A 16,897-nucleotide genomic window follows, 5' to 3' on the forward strand; every position below is an offset into this window, starting at 1 on the left:
TATTTATTCATGAGAGACAGAGATTGAGAGAGAGAGGCAGAGACACAGGCAGAGGAAGAAGCAGGTTCCACGCAGGGGGCCCGACGTGGAACTCGATCCCGGATCTCCAGGATTGTACCCTGGGCTGAAAGCAGTGCTAAACCGCTGAGCCACCTGGGCTGCCCTCTCTTCCCTTTTGAAATGAGGGACAAGGATGTGTCAGGAAGATGTGTGTGGACAGCTGAGCAGTTCTTGGTCTGCTTTGTTCCCTTTTGCCAAGATTGGTCCTTCTTCAGTCCGCTACTAATTTTGGAGGGGCGTGAGGTTCTAAGCAGGTGGACATTATCAAGTACTAGAAATAGTGTTTCATAGGAAAGAAAGCTGTCTTTCTGAGTAGGAAATGGTGCCAGCTCTCTTCTAGGCAGCAAGAGTTCTTGGCTCCTGACATAGATTGTGAATATCAGATATTCAGGGTCAGTGCAGTGTCTCCTTTTTATTTCATTTCCCCCTTTCCAATTTTATTTTAATAATTAAAAATACTGCTGATCATACTGAATGACTTCTGGCAGAGAGGCGGTCTGTCCCAGAAGGACCAGTTGTGGGCCATCGGGTTTATGACGTCCATAAAACCAGAGCCAGATCGGAGCATGGCCTCCCTGAGTGACAGGATTTTTGCTTCCACCAGGGTCCCCCATCAACTGACTGCTTTGGATATTTGTTTTGGGTTGGTTTTTTGTTCTGTTTTGTTTCCTGATGCATGTGTGACTCTACATGTGTGCACACATTTAAAGATATAAATGAAACAGGTATGTAATGCCCTCTGCCTGTTAGAAAGACTAAAGCCATCAAGATAACAAACGGCATGTATTTGCTAGAATGTCAAAGTTATGAGTTTATTTTGTAATGATGTGCTCCTGCCTTCATGAGGTAAACTGGCCGTGGCGGAGGTGTTATTAGTAATATGGACTCAGTGGAGCAGAAAGCTGAGTGACCGAGAGATCAGTGTATCAGTCAGAGAGAGGGCAAATGGAAAGAGACAGCAGGAGAATGAGAAAGGAGCCACAGTGCCTGGGCTGAGATTAAAGACACACTGTGAGAGGAGGAGGGGGAGCCCAGTGGTCACATACAGTCTCCCCTCTTCCTGGGGCTCCTTCAGAGGAGTTGCCAGCATGTCTCTCAGCTCAGGGCTGTCTGCAAAGACTGGTTCTCTGGACTTCCTTACCAAGGGAAGCAGTTTTTCTTTCCATATCCTTTTCAGAAGAGTCTCTTCGTCCCTTCCAGCTGAAGTTAAGTGGAATGGAGGCCAGTTGGGTCATACGGAGGTGATTACTTTGGTCACCAATGTCCTCATCCTTTGCAGGGACCTGATGTGGGGGGGCTGGCCCAGCATGGAGAGCTCCTAACAAGAAGGAGCAAAATGGGAACATGCAAGAAGAATTTGCTGGCTTTCTATTTATTAGATTCATCCCAGAGACTGAAAATGAATAAAAGTTACTAAGGAAGAAAATTTGTGTTGTGATTATTTTCTGGAGGAGGAGGGGAGAGGGAAAAGAAAAGGTAAAACACAATAAGCGCTCTACAACTGTTTAGAGCTCTCCAGGGCTACCCTAGATGACGGGCAATTACTACACACTCAGCAGTGTGCAGTAGTCAGTGATCAGGCTGCCTGGCTTCCATTGCTGGGTCAGAAAATGTCCCTCCCTGAAAGAAATTATTAACCGGTCTTCTAGGGAAAAAGAAACCCTACAATTTCCAAGTCCACGAATATTCTTTCTTCCTATTTTTTCTTCTTCTTTAAAGGAAACTGTGGTTTCCAAACACAGGTGCTTTTCAACCTCACATGGGTTAAACTCCTCCAGGGACACACCAGGGATAGAGGTGCTCTGTATTCTCTGGAACCTTGGCAGAGAAGGACAGAGGAGAGACAGGCTTGGGTATAAATCACTGCCCTCCACTCCGCACACAAAGACGACTTTAGGCTCAAGGGTTCATGTATGTATCATGAGTTGCTTCAGGATTTTGCCAGCCTTAGGGCTTGTGTGTGGGGCTTTAAAAATCAATTGTAAGGGGAAAAGTAATCCTTTAAAAAATTTCAGGGACCCAAACCTCACAGCTTTTCTTTAAGTGAGACTTGTCATTAAAGATTGTCAGAAGACCGGCATGTTACCTCTTTGTGTATCTATGCAGTAACCCTGCTGGCCTGCAGACGCTGGGGTTGCCTGTACTTCCGGGTCTCAACCTCACCCTCGCACCCCCACCATAGTTCTAGCAGAGTTGAAGTATGCTAACACCTGTCTGTGGCAGCTAGGAGAGAGAGGGAGAGGCTTGCTGGTTTTTAAATTGTAACGGTATCTATGATTGTTCAAAAGCCTCTTTGATTTTCTAAGCTTTCTTTTGAAGACAGAGGTCCAGAGAGTCCTTCAGAACAACTCAGAGGCTGGAATCTGTGTCTTGTGGAGAAAAGAACCCATTTTAGTGAGAATCACAAAATAGATGTTGCCTTTATTTCCATCCAGATGAATGTCTTCTCTTGCTTGTTTCTCTAGGTCCTTGGGCGGGAAGTATACACCTCCAATAACCAGCTCGGGGGCATCCAGATCATGCACAACAATGGGGTGACCCACAGCATTGTTTGTGATGACTTTGAAGGGGTTTTCACTGTCCTGCACTGGCTATCCTACATGCCTAAGGTGAGCCTTTCCCACCCAGCAGACACAGCCCACAGAACCTGGCCTTCCCACAACTCACACAGCCTCTGTGTTTGAGATCTCCTCTTTATGGTGGAGAAACTATTTTATGAAATATTCCACTGAAAGGTAGTGGTTTCTCTTTCCTACAGCCATCTGCAGGAAAGGCTTCTACCTTTAAAATGCCTTTGGATATCATTTGTTAGACCCCTTTCTGATGTTTTCCCAAACACAGAAGCCTTCATGGCTTATCTGGGCTCAGATCACTCTGGGTTTTCTCCTTTGTAATAGCAATCCACCTCTTCCACTCCCCTTAACCCCCTGGGAAGCTTCCCATAAAGCATGGGTACACTGAAATCAGGAGTCAGAATGTACCACTTTTTGCCAGGCTCCTACGTGAGACTTGAGACCTGTTCTCAGGGCTTGGCATATAGTTGTGATGCCTGTAGCTGATGACTGGGACAGATGGATATGATTCTGTATTTGGTCCCTGTTGTCTTTGTAATGATCGTGGCTGAGTTGGGACTCTGGTCCTGCTGTTCTCTGATTGCTGTGCTTTCTTCCCGTATACCTTTCAGAATGTGCGCAGTTTAGTTCCTCTCCTGAACTCCAAGGATCCTATAGATAGAATCATCGAGTTTGTTCCCACGAAGGCCCCATACGATCCTCGATGGATGCTAGCAGGCCGCCCTCACCCAAGTAGGTATATATTTGAGGGTCCTTTGGTACCCTGGCCCTCAGGCTGTCAGTCTTCCTTTTAATCACTAACCAAGGGGATCCCTGGGTGGCACAGCAGTTGAGCGCCTGCCTTTGGCCCAGGGCGCGATCCTGGAGACCCGGGATCGAATCCCACGTCGGGCTCCCGGTGCATGGAGCCTGCTTCTCCCTCTGCCTATGTCTCTGCCTCTCTCTCTCTCTCTCTCACTGTGTGCCTATCATAAATAAATAAAATTAAAAAAAATTAAATCACTAACCAATTCTTGCACAACAGTATATGACAAAACAGAGCTACTAAAGTAGCTCTTGAAATGAGACAAATTTTTAAAACAGCTCTCTGAAGATCAAGGTGGAAATTCCTTCAAGAACAGATGAGAACCAAATGAAATTAGGTGTACAAGTCAGTCACTGAGGCACAAGCAGGGCAGTCACTAATACATTTCTTCTGTTAATTGTTTTTAAAGCCCTTGTTACTTAATTGGCTCAAAGACTTTAAAATGGGTAAATCTAAGCAATAAAATCATAGAACCTTTGACTGTCTAGTCTCTCTGTAAACAGAGACTAATCAGATCAGCTTTAGAAAAATTATTTGACCCTTCAGCATAGAACATTACTACACTCTTCTTGGCAAGCTATTTCCGAGCATCCACTCTCCATATACCCTTCTTTTCTTACGATATTGACAAAAGTACTGGTACTTGCTCTAGTTATTAACATAAGATTACTTTGTAAAGTCATTATTCACATAGAGATTGTCCAGAACTGTTAATTTTATAAAGATTATACAATGAGAACACACCCTCTCCCTCCATACTTATCTAATATATCGCTCTGTCTTATGGCTGATTTTATCTATCTTTTAAACAAAAACAAAACAAAAAAAAAGTGATGGCTCCAGGTAAGATGAATGTAAATGTATATTTTTGCTTGTCGGTACATTAGACTGTTTTAACAAACCTTACTTATCAGGTAGTTCTTTTGTGAAGCCCCAAATCCCCCTGCTCCATTTTTTTTTCCCCTGCTCCATTTTGAATCCGTTTTTTTTTTTCAGGTTGAGAAAGTGTTTGTTCTTTTTTGCATGTTTATTGCAACTATTTCAGAGAAAGCTGTATCTAAAAGAAGAATAGACTGCAGAAGATAATTCATTAAATTTAAGAGTTACTGTGATTTTGTTGAAAGAAAAAAGAGGTCTGCATAAGGAAGACTTAAACATTCATAGGTACCCACTCTGAGCTAGGTGGGACTGCATAGCACTTCCATATACATTATCTTATTTGGGCTACTACTTCTCAGAGATAAAAAGAGATTACCACTTTACAAGCTCAGAGAAGTTAAGTGATTTGTGCAAGGTCACACAGCTATTACTTAGGAATTGGGGCTTAATCTGCAGACCAAGTATAGATAATATAGAAAAATCACCAGAGGAATTTTAATTTAAAATTTTACCTGTTGTCTTCAATGCCTTTTCTTGTTGCTCTTAATAAAACTAGTTTTTCTTACATAGCCAGAAAAATCACCATAGTAATCTCCCTACCTCTCATTTGTATGCCATGATTTTGATAAGAACTGTGAACCTAAGATACCTGTCAGCCTTAAAATCTAGGACTTTTCTGGGAGAATTCAGAACAAGACTCCATGAGTCTTCTCCTGGGAATCATGTAGGGGAGGGTGGGGTGGGGGAGCGGTGTGTGCATCTTAGCTGATTTCTGAGTCCTACATCTAAACTGAATACAATCTGCTTTCTGGGGGGTAGGAGGGTGAAGTTCACCTACACCAGCCTTAGCCTACCGATGAGCCCCTTGCCCCTGATCAACATACAAGGCAGTATTTAAAGAAGAAAATCTTTACATTTTGATGAACTTTGTTGTTCCAAACCATTGTTATTGAAGTAAGAATCCTAAAATGATCCTCGCGTATGAAGTTAAAATTTCAGTATCCTGAAGCACTTAGAAGTTTGATTTAGAACCTTCATCAAAATTTGAACTCTCTTTCATGGGATGAACAGATGTGTGTGTATGTAGGTGGGCATTATCCTGGCCATTATTAATGAGATCCACAGAATAAAATGAAATTTGTGATAAACTAAGTTTTCTGTTTTTTGGGTAATATTTTTTCATCGACTCCCTAGTAATTCATCCTGCTGTCTATGTGCAGCTAACACTCGCTCCCAAATCGAGTGACTTCAGATTTTAATTTAGTGGAAGCGTTAAAGAAAGCAGATGATTCCCTGTGATAAGTTAAAGCAGATATCTTCTAGGTGAAAAGTTAAAGTCATTTATTAGAGGAGATAGTGCTGTGATATTCTTCAAACTGACGCCCAACACGAGACCAGAATCTAAACGATCGGCTTTGGGCTCACGATAGAGAGATAATTTTGAAATGGATGATCACATTTTACACTGGGGCCATAGAGGCAAGGAATGTAGAACACAGTAATTACAAATTTAGTCTTGATAAAACACTCTCCATCCTCTTTAAGTCAGCAGAGGTTAGCTTGCTCGGATCTCTACTTTTAATTGGTTTTGGACTTGGGTTTTTAGGGGGCGGAGGGCCATGTTCAAATTAGAAGGATCACTGAGAAACTGCGAGCTGAGGGGCAAGCTAGGAAACAGTTATTTGCAGAAGCTTTTATGGGGCCTTGGTCAAACACGGATACCTGTGGAACAAAAGTTTTTTTCTTAACCTAAGATGTCGAAAGTTACATGTCTTGCCAGTGAAGGAAATTCTGTGTGCAGGGGAGGTTAATGACATTAAGTATGTGCATCTTAACCATTATATTTTTGCTATGTGTTGAGTATATGGGTATAGCCCTTTCTTGTAGAAAGATTATACTTCTTCAGCTCTAAGTGAAGTGGATGTATCTTGTTGCTTTTCTAGCAGAGAAGCCAAGTCCCTTTTCTTTTCCCCAAATTTGGGTCCTCATCTGATCATTAATACTTATCATTGGCTGTCTTCAGCTTTCCATTAAAAAAAAGTCAGTGGAATCAAACAAAATTGTAAGCTAAGTTTTAAAATAGAAATAGACATTTTGAAAACACTTTAATGAGTTGGCTGCCTTTTGACAAATGTTTGTAGTGTTTTGAAAAAAGCCAAGTTATTTATTTAAAAGCATGCAAACTCTCTGCTAGCTGAACCCCATCGTTTAACAATAAATGATGCTTTTGTTGATAAATGGTTCTTTTTATGCAGACTAGCAAATGAAATAGGAGATGATGTCTGAAGGCATATGAGCATTCAGTTTCCTAATGCGTGCATCTATTATAATACGGTTAAAAACAACAACAAACTCCCCAAAACAGTCCCCCAAATCCAACCTTAAATTTGCCAGTTCCAGTGCATTTTCAGTGTATTGATGGTCTTTATTCTCTTTTTGTTCTCTTCCTTTCCCTTCTATAGCTCAGAAAGGTCAGTGGCTGAGTGGATTTTTTGACTATGGCTCTTTCTCAGAGATCATGCAACCCTGGGCACAAACTGTGGTGGTTGGCAGAGCCAGGTAAGAGCTCTTTTGTCTTGGAAGCTCTTCTTCCTCCAACTAAAAACAAGAAAGGAAAGGGCCATGGCTGTAGAGGTTTTTACCAATAATACTCCCTGTCTAAACTTTCTAAGAGTATTGGATTATAGTCATGCCCAAGGCAGCATAACTGGAGCCCTGGTTCCCAGTAGTCATTTACTGTGTCACTCCAACGATACGTTTAATCTGAAGTCTGGTTTTGACATTTCCTTTATACAATACTGAAAGAAAAGCTCTTTGAGGGCTGAAAAGCCCGAATACAATAGCCATATCCCACCAGTGACTTTTCCCTTCTCCAAAGACCGACTTCTTTCTGAAGTAGGTGACAAATGAATCAGACTCATCTACCTTGCCATGTAACCCAAAAGATCTATGTAACTTAGAAGAAGTTCCTTCCTAGCATCAAGATTATTTAAGTATAACAAATGCACGATATTGGCTTATCATCAGATTTGAATTGCAAAGAAAAAAGTTTACCTGAAACAGGAATGAGTAAAATAAACTGGAATAGATTTGCAGGGCTACCTATATTTTTCAAATAGGAAATTGAAGTTTCTATTAAATTTTAATACCCACTCTAAGAAGTGCTTCACTCAACAGCAAGCTCTGCACGAAATAATCTGTAGCGCTTTGTATAACGAGCACCTGCCAAGGCTGATCTTAATCTTGTTCCACACTGCAGAGATGCTGCCCTAGGGACCCACATCTGGAGCTCACCTTCCTCTTGGGGGCAATCAGTTTTCCTTATCTTGGTGAAAAGTGGCACCTGCTCAAGATTCTCAAACATGCCACATTGGGTTGAGATTTAGATTCTAGCTTTGAAAATAATTCTAGGCTTTGTGGTTCTCTCGGTACAGCAGGTCAGCACGTCTCATGCTGCCAATGACAAGGAGCCATCAGATGGCAAATCCAACAGACAGGATCTTCCACTGTGACTCTGAATATGAGTCACGCCTGGAGTCAGCTGAGACTGAAACTCACAGGGGCTAGCTCCCGTTTTCTCTTGCATCTCAGGTCTTCTGCCTCACCACAGACTTCTGGGTCCCAGTGAGAACTATTCTTTGTGCCTACTGGGGAGGGGAATGTGGGAGATGCACTAGAGAGAGAGAGCCCTCCTACCCAGAATTATCAGTTTGTTATTGAGGGTCCTCACATCATACTCAGACCAACTTTTTTGAAAATTTGTCTGTTACCAACTCTGCTTCAGTTTTCCTGTCTGTAAAAAACATGACAGATTTTAAGCCCAGGAAAGCAAAACCTTTGTTAAGGTCTTTAAGATCCTCCCACAGGAAACAAAATAATGCTTTACACTTATGATTGGAAGAAAAGGGATTATTCTGTGAGCAAAATCAGTCAAGCTTGGCTTTAGTTAGCTCTGCCATTGTTTATTGCAACACTCACTCTACTTCTTCCTTTCTTTCCATCTGATGAGTTCTGGGCTTCTTACTCCAAACACATACACACGCTCACAAGTATATAAAACACAAATGGAGCTAGCTTCTTTCAAAAGCAATGGCATTTCAAGAAATAAATATAAATGTATTCTTCTGGGATTGTTACTGTAAGTGCTGCCAAAACTCATCTTTGGTATGTATGTTTGGAATATGTGTGCTATTGGCTGTAAATTGTCTTTTATTATTCCATGGCACCTTGTCCAGGGACACACTATAAAACAAGATGTAGCATCTTCATGTGCTAGCCTGATAAAATTTATATGAAGTATAATAGAAAACAGAAGTTGTTCTGAGCTGTTTTCAAGTTCAATAAATAACTGTAATACTCGGATAAAGATGTTCTTTATTAGGTCACATGGGCCCTAATATATAAGTTATAAGTTACCGATTTAGGGTGGCTTTTGCAATTACAAGTTTCCAGTTGGATTGTTAATCATTGTGAACAGAAATATTTCTAAACCCTCCTGTGTACCTCCTGCTCATTGTCTGGTTATCTAGAGGGCTTTTGATTCTGATTCAGTGCAGGCAAGTGACAAGGGGGTGGGTGGTCCCCACTCAGGCCCCTGTCAGGCCTCTTGTGATGACAAGAATCCATTTCCAGTAGCCAGTGTAACAACCAAAGACCATCCTTCATGGAAAAGTTTGTTATGGAGATGCTGTGGGGAACAAGAGACTATAACCCATCTCAGCCTTGGCCCCAAGGAATGCAACTGAGAAAGTGAAGACTGAATTACATTTTCCAGAGTAAGGACTCACCCTGTACCTGCAGCCACTGCCACTACCCTCCTTTCCCTCACTCTCTCTTTCTTCCTGATTTTTACAAGGAAATCTTTCTGAAGACCAAGTTGGGAGAGTATTATGCAGCACAGATACAAAGGCTTTGAGCTCCTGAAGAGTTTTTTAACTTAACATATATTGGAGATTAAATGCATGCTTTCCATATAGATCACCTATTTCACCAAGAGTAACTACTGCAAGTTATCCCTGTACCCACTGCTATTTTCCAGTGAAAGAGAAAGTTAAGGGCTTGCTTAACCACCTCAGAATCCTTGGCACATATTTTTCATCATCTCCTTAACACAGCTGCATATTCCCCATTCACATGCCCAGTGTAATTTCAGGCACCTCCTACCCTTCAGACCTTCCTGTCTTCACCAAAGAGATGCTCTAGATTAAGCTGAGAAATTTCATTTGGCATCCACAGAGAAATGTGTGTGCATGCATGCAAATGTGCGCACACACACACATCTAGACTATTGAGTCTAACTACTGAGGCTCCCCAAGTACAACCCTTGGTTTGCATTTATCATGTGGTGGAGAACAGGAATGATTCTAAGGGTAGTCTCCCCCTGTGTTTACAAAAATTTATCAACTCCAGAGTTTCCTATTCTACCTCTATAAGAGTCAGATTTCCAACCCTGTTCTCTGTATTTGCAATTTCCAATTCGCACCCCTCCCCTCAATCTTTTGATATGAGGCTAGAAAAGAAATAACTAGCTATACTGTTTTCATACATTGAGTTCTTATTTGGCTCATTTTTTATCAGGCTAGGAGGAATACCTGTGGGAGTAGTTGCTGTAGAAACCCGAACAGTGGAACTAAGTATCCCAGCCGATCCTGCAAACCTGGATTCTGAAGCCAAGGTAGGTAAACCTCGAGTACCCTGAGCTCCTGTGCTTGGAGCTGGGTTTCCCTTCTGCAGAGCCTATAGATACATTGGGAACATTACAAACCACCAATTTTGGAGGGAATGGTAGTCAGCAACATTGAATAATTTCAGACTGTCATGTGCTCACTTTTAAGATGATTGTAAATGGACTACAAGCTAAATTCTACCTGAAAAATTACATAGGCCTTTACATTGGTCTTGTTGATGCTAGAAAACAGTCTGTATTCATTGGGGAGATGGTCTTACAGAAAGGCAGCTGTCCCAGATTCTCTGAACACACACATGAATGAGCTATTACTAGATTTAAGAAGGCTGCAAATGGCAAATGTGAACACCACCACTCATCTTTTCTTTTTCAAGGGTGGGTTATATTTTCACATCCTGACAAGATTCAGAAAATGAGTGTGGGAGAGGCCAGAAGAGGGTACTCAGCCGTGTCACATGTCTATTGACCAACCATGGTACAGAGAAAGCTTGTACAAAGCACAAAGATGAGAGGACTGGAGACTACAGTTGGCTTGTTTTGAGGACTAGTGTAGTTGAGCGACTTAAAGTTGCCTTGAGGAAGCCTAGAATGAGGATTCCCAAGACTGCATTCTGCTTCTAAAGCAGTTAAGAGGGATCCCTGGGTGGCACAGCGGTTTGGCGCCTGCCTTTGGCCCAGGGCGCGATCCTGGAGACCCGGGATCGAATCCCACATCGGGCTCCCGGTGCATGGAGCCTGCTTCTCCCTCTGCCTGTGTCTCTGCCTCTCTCTCTCTCTCTCTGTGACTATCATAAATAAATAAAAATTTTTTAAAAATTAAAGCAGTTAAGATATCCCCCTTCTGACTGAGGAGTGGTGATATAGTCAGGACTTAAATCTTTTTAAGGAGTATTTAACAGAGTCAAAGATCCAGGGCCCTTTCTTCTTTTTTACTTCAAAGATGATCCTCTTGATGAACAACAGTTTTTGTTTGTTTGGTTTGGTTGAATTTTTAAAATAGACAAATAAGACCTTGTTCACCTTACAGAAATTCCCCTTCAAACTCTGTTGTTCATTGTGTCTTCCTTTTTGACTTTCCCCAATAGATAATCCAGCAGGCTGGCCAGGTTTGGTTCCCAGACTCTGCGTTTAAGACCTATCAGGCTATCAAGGACTTCAACCGTGAAGGACTGCCTCTGATGGTCTTTGCCAACTGGAGAGGCTTCTCTGGTGGGATGAAAGGTGATTGGCCGGGCTCTGGGCTGGAGGGGCATAACTGATTCCCCGGAACTTTACAGCACAGGGAGGGAGGGTTTATACTGGGCAGAGCCAATGGGTGTCCTGACAGCCCATCAACCCTAGGCTTCTTGGGGATTATATTTCCTCTGAAATATATCTTCTTAGTTGCAGCTTGAGTGGGAAAATATTCTGTGTTTTAAAATTCTGTATAAAATTACAGGTCAGTCTACTAGTGTGATCTAGATGGGCTGTTTTTGTGGATTTAGCTTTCACAGGTGAATGATAGACTGTTCTGATGATCGTGGGGAAATGTGATTGTGCTAGGCTCTGTAATACTGTTCTGGGCATATTCTTTATTGATGCTGTGCTCTAACGCTCTGTCACAACCAAGGTAGATACTGAAATTAGCCTTCACCAGAAGAAAACGAACAAATTCTATACCAGAAGCTGTTCTTTGTGGTAATAAAATTATTAATTTTATTAATATCCAACAATAGCCCTGGGCCTGTGGCTTCAGCATATCAGACCCATTATTACACAGGCTCTGTTCTGTGCTATGGGAATCACTTAGTGATGTAGGCAGCTAGTATCACCATCTACTGAGAATCCTCCCTATGTGGAGCCACCCAGGAGAGCCAAAGGAAACTTGTCCTACCTCTTATAGCAGCAAGGTTCTCTCTCCAATGGCCAGAGAGATTCATGGCCATGCTGAGGCCAGAGACTACTTACCAGGAGGGTGGGTATGCTGGTGAACGTCAATTTCATTCAGTGGGGGAGAACTCCGGATTCTGAAGTAGTAGAATGAGTTAGGGGAATGGAAGGAGAAAGGAGTTAGCAATGCTAGAGGAGAGGAGTTGGCAATGCTGGAGGAGAGTTGGCAATGCTGGAGGAGAGTGATAGGGACATATAAAATGTGAAAGAATAAACCCACAAATGGCTTCGGGCATGAGCATCTCTCAATCTAAAGGAAGAAAAGGCTGAGAAAGTTACCCTTTTATAGATTATCAGCTATGTGCAAAGAGAGATTAGAGCCTTGTGCCAACAACTGTCCCTTAACCTGGCTAGGAAAAGCCCTGAACAGCCAGGCTTCTCTGGCAAAATATAGAAGACCAGAGTGGTTTTTCTTTTATTTTTTTTTAAAGTTGTGAAGTTTCCTTTTGCCCATATTTGCTGGAGAACTCCATATTTTGCACTTTTCTTGAGGGAGACTTGGACTATACATGCAAATTAATGTTTGTATACTTTTATAGACTCTCAGGTGAATTATTTTATGACAAAGAGAATAAATCAGTGGAAATGCTGTGAGATGTTCAAAGTATAGGTTGAGTCAATCCTGCACACTTTTATTGAGTTCCTACGTTCAAGGAACTCTGCTAGCTACTTCCAAGAAAACAAAACTGAGTCAGAAACAGACATTGCCTCAAGGAGTCAAGAAGAATGTCTTGGACAGAATGATAAAGCCATAAGGTATAAAGTACGAACAAAATACTATGGTGTTCAAAAGATTAGATACTGTACTGAAGTGTTTTTTTCCAGAGGAGGAGCCTGAAAGCCCTTTCATTCATATATATAAGGTTTATTTAGCATCCAATCTCTCTTGATCCCAGATTTCTTGGCCGTAAGAGTTACATTAAGACTTAGAAAATGCAATGCCAGTACTCTTTAGTTACCTCTTCCCAGAGGCCATTGAGAATTCACTCTTGCTGACATTACTTAGGAGTAAGTCAGCCTGGCTCTTTTGTCCTGAGGAGTTGAGAGTTCAGAAATTTGCTACTTGTAGGAAAAGCTTCAACTCTGCTGTATGTTCTGGCTCAGGCCCAGATTGGCTTCTAGCCATGTAACAATAAGAACAACAACAATTAAGATTTGTTGAGCTCCTTTCACCAGAAACCATGCTAACCACTTTACATGCATTATCTTACATAATCATCATAACAAGCACTTCTGAGGGGTAGGCTATATTATTTATCGGCGTTTTATATAAATTGAGACTTCAGTTAAGTAAATTTCCCAAGATCATTTAGCTTAAAAATGACAGAACTGGGAGAGGAGCGCAGATCTGCCTGACTTCCTGTAGCTCAGTTGCCTGAGTTTATAGAGCCTAGGACCAAGCAGCTCCACTAGAACATCCCTAGAATAGACTATAGATTCCTAAGAAAGTTATTAGCCACCTGCCTGCCCTCTGCTTTGAAGTTGTCCTTGGTTATTGTGACAAGAATCTTCAAGAGCTCAGAAAGGAGTTATATATATATTTTTTTTTATTGCAGCAAAATATACATAACCTAATATTTATCATTTTAACCATCTGTAAGTGTGTAATTCAGTGGCATTAAATATAGTCACAGTGTTATGTAACCATCAGCACTAAATATACCCCAAACCTTTTCATCATCCCTGACATAAAATCTGTACCCATTAAACAATAATTTCCCTCATCCCCCTTCTTCCCTGCCCCTGGTCAAAAATGAGTTACTGGCTTGAAAGAGACCAGGGCCAGTTCTGCCTTCTAAATTTTGGTGCTGCTGCATTGCATTCACACATCACTTAAGATAAATAAGCTTTGGGGAAGATAGAGATCAGTGTGAACATCGGAGGGGGAAGAACATCGCCTTTCATATTTACATACAGGTCAGGATGTTTTCTACATATTATCTCATGTAAAGGGACCTAAGCTGAGAGTCATTCCATATCCCTTGGGGAGATGTTTGCAGTTTTGGTATCAATACTGGCTGGGGATTATGCAGGGAGGGAAAATAAACAATTATGCCATCCCTCAGTGCACACAAACACACAGCCAGGAGCCGACTGCACTGTGGGTAAAATGACTCCAAAATTGTGTGTAATGAGTAGGAAAAGATTAGAGACAGCTCTTGCTATGCTGAAAATTGACATTAGTGGAGAGAAAAAAAAAAAAAACTCTTTACTAGTCAGCCTAGGAGGTCTAATTCGAGCAGTAAAAAATATAAATAAATAAATAAATAAATAAAAGTATGTCAAGATGGTATTGGTGCTTTTTTTCCAATGAGTTCTATCTGGCCGGAAGGCTATTCAGCATAATGCAAAATTAAATTATAAAAACTGGCTGAATATTTAGATGGAAGAGCCATTTGGAAGCAGTTTATTTAGACGAACCGGCAATGACCCACAACAGGGAGACATCAAGCGTGAAATTTACTAGAAATTAGCACCAGGGTCCCAGCCTCAGCATGAATAGCTTGATAGGATGCAAATCCCAGTGATATTAAGCTGCCTCACTGCTGGTGCTACAGGGTCACTCTCAGTTGGCTTTTCATGTTATACTTATTATTTTTTCCTGGGACAGGTTATAAATAACAATAAAAAAACATTTATTGAAAACTTTAACTGGAATGAAAGTCTATATTAAAGTCTCTGAGTACTTGGATGTCGAAATATTGTCAGCCAGCCATAATGAACTGATGAGAGACATTATGTATATGCAGCTTGTGTATGTCTGATGTTTACCTTCAGCCTCTAACAGATAATCTCAGCCCAAGCCAGTAAGATCTGTCCCAGTTTCAAGAGAATGGGGCACTGTGGAAGCACTCTACTACTCTGCCCCCTTGTTTGGTACATGTGGCTGCCACGGTTTATCTATATTGTGTAACAATGAAGGCCCTAGGCAGGGTTGGTGCCTGGATGCTGAGAACACGCTGGAAAGGCCGTATAAGCATATGTAGATGTGCTTTGCTCAGAGTGCTTAGAAAGTGCCAGGCCCCCGCCTCTCCACTGAAGAACCTATCAGTATTTTCCATTCTCGGTTGCTTTTCTCATGGCCTGAGAATTGACAGTCAGCATATGCATAGCTTTAAAAAGTCCTAGACTGATTTCTAGCCTTAAACCCTTGGGAATATACTCTTCCCTGCTACTCTTGGCCGTGCTTTTGTTCTGTCTCAAATATGAAGGAATTTCAGACAAATTTTTGTCAGACCGTTGCCAAGTGCTTCAACCTGCCTTTCAGAATGTGTGGTTTGGGGCTGCTGTGATACAGCCATGAGCATGTTGTTTATGTAGTTTTTTTGTGTGTGTCCCTTTATATTTTAATAGCTTTCGTTGCCTTTTTCAGTGTTTTGATGGTTGGATTGTGGGTCTGTTGGTGTTCCAGGTTAGATGGATGCATTGTTGTGAGTCCCAAGCTTGTCAGCTTTAATGAAGCCTGATACCCCTTTGCTACTCCCAGTCATGGGGCCTGAAGATAACTGCGTGGCAGCCAGGTCCAAGTCCTTCACATAGCTGGTAGTGTGTCATCAGTGCAATTTCTGATTTTTCTGAACATACCCAGGCAAAATTTACAAATATTCAGTCATTTATTCCAGTCTCTTTTCTGGTTTTTATTTTACTCAGCCATTGTATCAGATGCTAGAAAGCAGGTTTCTTCGGCTTCATGCTCTTTTCTCCCAGTAAGAACGATGTCACAGAAAGTGGACTTCAGAGCCCAGAAGATCTGGATTCACATTTTACCTCTGCCATTTATTCACATATTTAACTAAACCTCAGTTTACTCCCCTACAACTTAGATGTAAGAACATGGTTTTCTGATGATTTAAATGATTCATATGTGTGTGTATGTGAGATCATGCTCCCTGGTACACAGTAAAGTAGCCTGTGACGAAAGAGAGAGCTTAAAGTTCATTTCACAAAAGCAAAAAATTACTCAAACATTCAGCCTCATTGCAAACAAACTGCATATACTACAAACTTGAGTTTCTAAAACTTAAATAAGTGGGCATACATCTTAAATAAGGTCCTTCCTTTCTTCCTAGGGGCTGGGTCTGTTACTAAAAAGGGGGTACAGACAGATTTTGATATAGATATAAAATAACAAACAAGTGAGGGAAGAATCTGGAAAACTGTCTTCATTTACCTCTAACTTATTTTTTTTACTCTTTCACATAGGATGACTTTGTGTGCTATTCTCTGTTGTTTTGCTCTTTCCTTTAATCCACCTTCCATTTCTTCTCTCCAGATGATACTGAGGGCCACTCCTTTTCATGACTTGTTCTGAGACTGAAACTGTACTCTTGGCAGCACTGAAAAATGTACTGCTAATTACACAATTATTTTATTATGTAGCACTAGTTGAAATATCCACTAAAGAATTAATTTAGTTAAAATAATTTGAACTGAGCAATTATTTTCATAACTACAGAATTAGCGTAAAGCGCTTAAAGTCCTTTATTCCCTGCTCTTCATACAGCAGTTGTGTAATTAGCAGTAAATTTTTTTTGTCTTTGCTTTCCTCCCAAAGGAATAAATGTCTTTGCTCTGATCATATATGCAGAATATGTGACCATACACATTCCTCATAGAATAGAGAGTTTTTCCAGGAGCAACTTCTGAATTTTTGGAGTTTTTGAAGTTGTCACAGAGCAGTGAGGTCCAGCAATGGAGAGAGGCATATACTTTGCAGTGAACTGTGCTCACTGATGGTGTGTATAGAGAGAGCCATTTTTACTTTGGAGAAGGTGGCAGTTTAATTTGCCAGTAACTACAATGAAAGCAATTTCTATTTGGGTTTGCTCTTAACTTTCTGAAAAATGTTTCTTTGCCTTGGATTTCCAGAATTGATTTATTCCAAATTGAGATCATTGCTTTGATAGGAAAGTTTGAACTCAGTTGAACCTGTTATTTGGTGTTTAGAAAGGATCCATTGTGGTT

At 41.2% G+C, this 16,897-nt stretch overlaps 1 protein-coding gene and 1 long non-coding RNA gene across 16 annotated transcripts in view; one reads left to right on the forward strand and one right to left on the reverse strand.

Moving 5' to 3' along the window:
- Positions 1-16,897, forward strand: part of ACACA (acetyl-CoA carboxylase alpha) — a 284,702-nt gene that overhangs the window by 239,405 nt on the left and 28,400 nt on the right. For all 15 annotated transcript variants that reach the window (XM_072779608.1, XM_072779607.1, XM_072779609.1 and 12 more), the window contains 5 exons: positions 2,526-2,669; positions 3,245-3,365; positions 6,780-6,876; positions 9,895-9,991; positions 11,089-11,224. In XM_072779608.1, coding sequence (XP_072635709.1) covers positions 2,526-2,669; positions 3,245-3,365; positions 6,780-6,876; positions 9,895-9,991; positions 11,089-11,224 — 595 coding nt within the window. The remainder of the gene's footprint in view (positions 1-2,525; positions 2,670-3,244; positions 3,366-6,779; positions 6,877-9,894; positions 9,992-11,088; positions 11,225-16,897) is intronic.
- On the reverse strand, positions 221-11,265 carry LOC140606351 (uncharacterized). The gene is made up of 3 exons (XR_012008681.1): positions 11,024-11,265; positions 6,698-6,915; positions 221-3,598 (listed from the first exon to the last, which is right to left on the reverse strand). It is a non-coding gene; the product is annotated as an uncharacterized lncRNA (long non-coding RNA).

This window comes from Canis lupus, chromosome 16 (genome assembly GCF_048164855.1).
Source record: "Canis lupus baileyi chromosome 16, mCanLup2.hap1, whole genome shotgun sequence".
Classification (NCBI taxonomy): Eukaryota; Metazoa; Chordata; class Mammalia; order Carnivora; family Canidae; genus Canis; species Canis lupus.